At 47.1% G+C, this 1,630-nt stretch overlaps 1 protein-coding gene across 1 annotated transcript; it reads right to left on the bottom strand.

Moving 5' to 3' along the window:
• Nucleotides 1-448: 448 nt before the first annotated feature.
• Nucleotides 449-1,365, bottom strand: LOC121990551 (CASP-like protein 4D1). Its single transcript, XM_042544668.1, has 3 exons — nt 1,187-1,365; nt 954-1,086; nt 449-868 (listed from the first exon to the last, which is right to left on the bottom strand). The coding sequence occupies exons 1-3, from the start codon at nt 1,357-1,359 to the stop codon at nt 635-637; spliced, it is 540 nt and encodes a 179-aa protein (XP_042400602.1). The 5' UTR covers nt 1,360-1,365; the 3' UTR covers nt 449-634.
• Between the last annotated feature and the right edge of the window lie 265 nt (nt 1,366-1,630).

Here is a 1,630-nt window from a genome sequence, read left to right as displayed (position 1 = left end):
CGAACGGCAAGCCAGCCGGCACTAGAGACCTCGCACGCAAGAAGCAGACGCCCATCATATTGCGCCCTTTCGTGAGATCTCCCGTTTACAAGCATAAGAGAATGGTGCATCAACGCCCCCTTCCTCAGGAGCCCCTCCTGAACCACGGCGAGGTAGTCCTTCCATCCATAGTTCGATCTCACTGTTGGCATATATAATTTTAATTTCACAATTGATTGAACAGGAACTAAAAGATAGCCAACTGCTAGAGAAACCAAATCTGAAGGTAATTGGTAGTGAGCCGGCTACTAGACCGAGCGGAAAACCTGAACGTAAACCATTTGTTGGGTTATTGGCGATGGCGGCAACGACGACGATAGGCTCGATGCTACTTGTGGGACCAATGTTAACTGCTATTGCGTGCTTAGTCATTTGCTTGTGTTTGATGCCACGGTCGATGTTCACGACGACCCAATGGCTGTTCCACAGGAAATTCGTCCAGGACTAACTGGAAAATATTGTATATTGTGCCTTGTTTTGATGAAATTAAACCGACAAACATACACGATGAAATATGAATAATTAATTAATGCAATTCCCATTATTATATCTGCGTCTTTTTGATTCCGCGGTGAAATTAAAAGTCGCGTTTTTACTACTTTTTGGCCAAGACGAGAGCTGAGAGGAGAACTATGACGGCCATGCAGGCGGTGGCCGCGAGCAGGAAGCCCGTGGAAGCATGCGCCAAGTCCAAGGCCTTGTCGATGTTCTTCGCGACTTCCAGGTCCTGCACGCCTGCCTCTCGAAACTGTTTGTCCAAGTTCCTCTTGAGATCCACCGTCAGCCCGAATCCTGCGCCGACACCGGTGGCGACCAGCAGGCCCATCACCTACAAGTCGCCCACTCCGTCACGCCAGCTCTTTCCAATTCATTAATTTCCACTGCTCAGAAAATGGAGCGAGGAAGAAACATACCACGTCAGTGAAGATGTACCAAGGCAGAATCCTCTTTGTGACCAAACTGCTCCCTTTGGTGATGCTCAGCGCTGCCAGAGGAATCTGCATGAGCGAGTACGCGATTCCAATAATCGCCACAGAGAAGAGGTATCTGCGTACGAGTATAATTAATTAGCTAGTCGATTAAGAATTAATTAATGATGGCCTGGAGAATTAAGTCGATCGATGGTGGATGAAGCTGATCAGCGAACCTGTAGGCGATCACGTCTTTGAAGGTTGTCTTTTTTAATTCGCCAGTGTCGCTGTCTGGATCAGGAAACTCGGCGCTGTCTGTGGCGATGATGATGAGGGAAGCCAAGCAGAAAAGGAGCACGAAGACCCTCAAACCGAGGGTAGAGATGCGCAAAGGCTTGCTTGAGGCCATTTTTCTTTGTTCTTCTGGTTGGATTATGTCTCATGGCCGTTGTAAATCTTTTTATACTGCAGCGCATGCCTCAGAATTATCACAATGTGGTTGTGTCTGTGGCACTGCATTGGTGTTGATGTTGGCTGGTAGCGTTTGCTTTGGATTTAAGGCAGTTTGAGCCTGCAGCTTTGGCGTTTGCTGTGGTTTTCAGTTTTTAGTTTTTAGGGGGTTTTTATTATTAAATATGTTAGCGTATGAAGCATTAGACGAGCGAATCCAAGTTTTGATA

The sequence above is a fragment of the Zingiber officinale genome, chromosome 6B (genome assembly GCF_018446385.1).
Source record: "Zingiber officinale cultivar Zhangliang chromosome 6B, Zo_v1.1, whole genome shotgun sequence".
Lineage (NCBI taxonomy): Eukaryota > Viridiplantae > Streptophyta > Magnoliopsida > Zingiberales > Zingiberaceae > Zingiber > Zingiber officinale.
The sequence above is the reverse complement of the archived record's forward strand: the minus strand, read 5'-3'. Positions and strand labels throughout refer to the sequence as shown.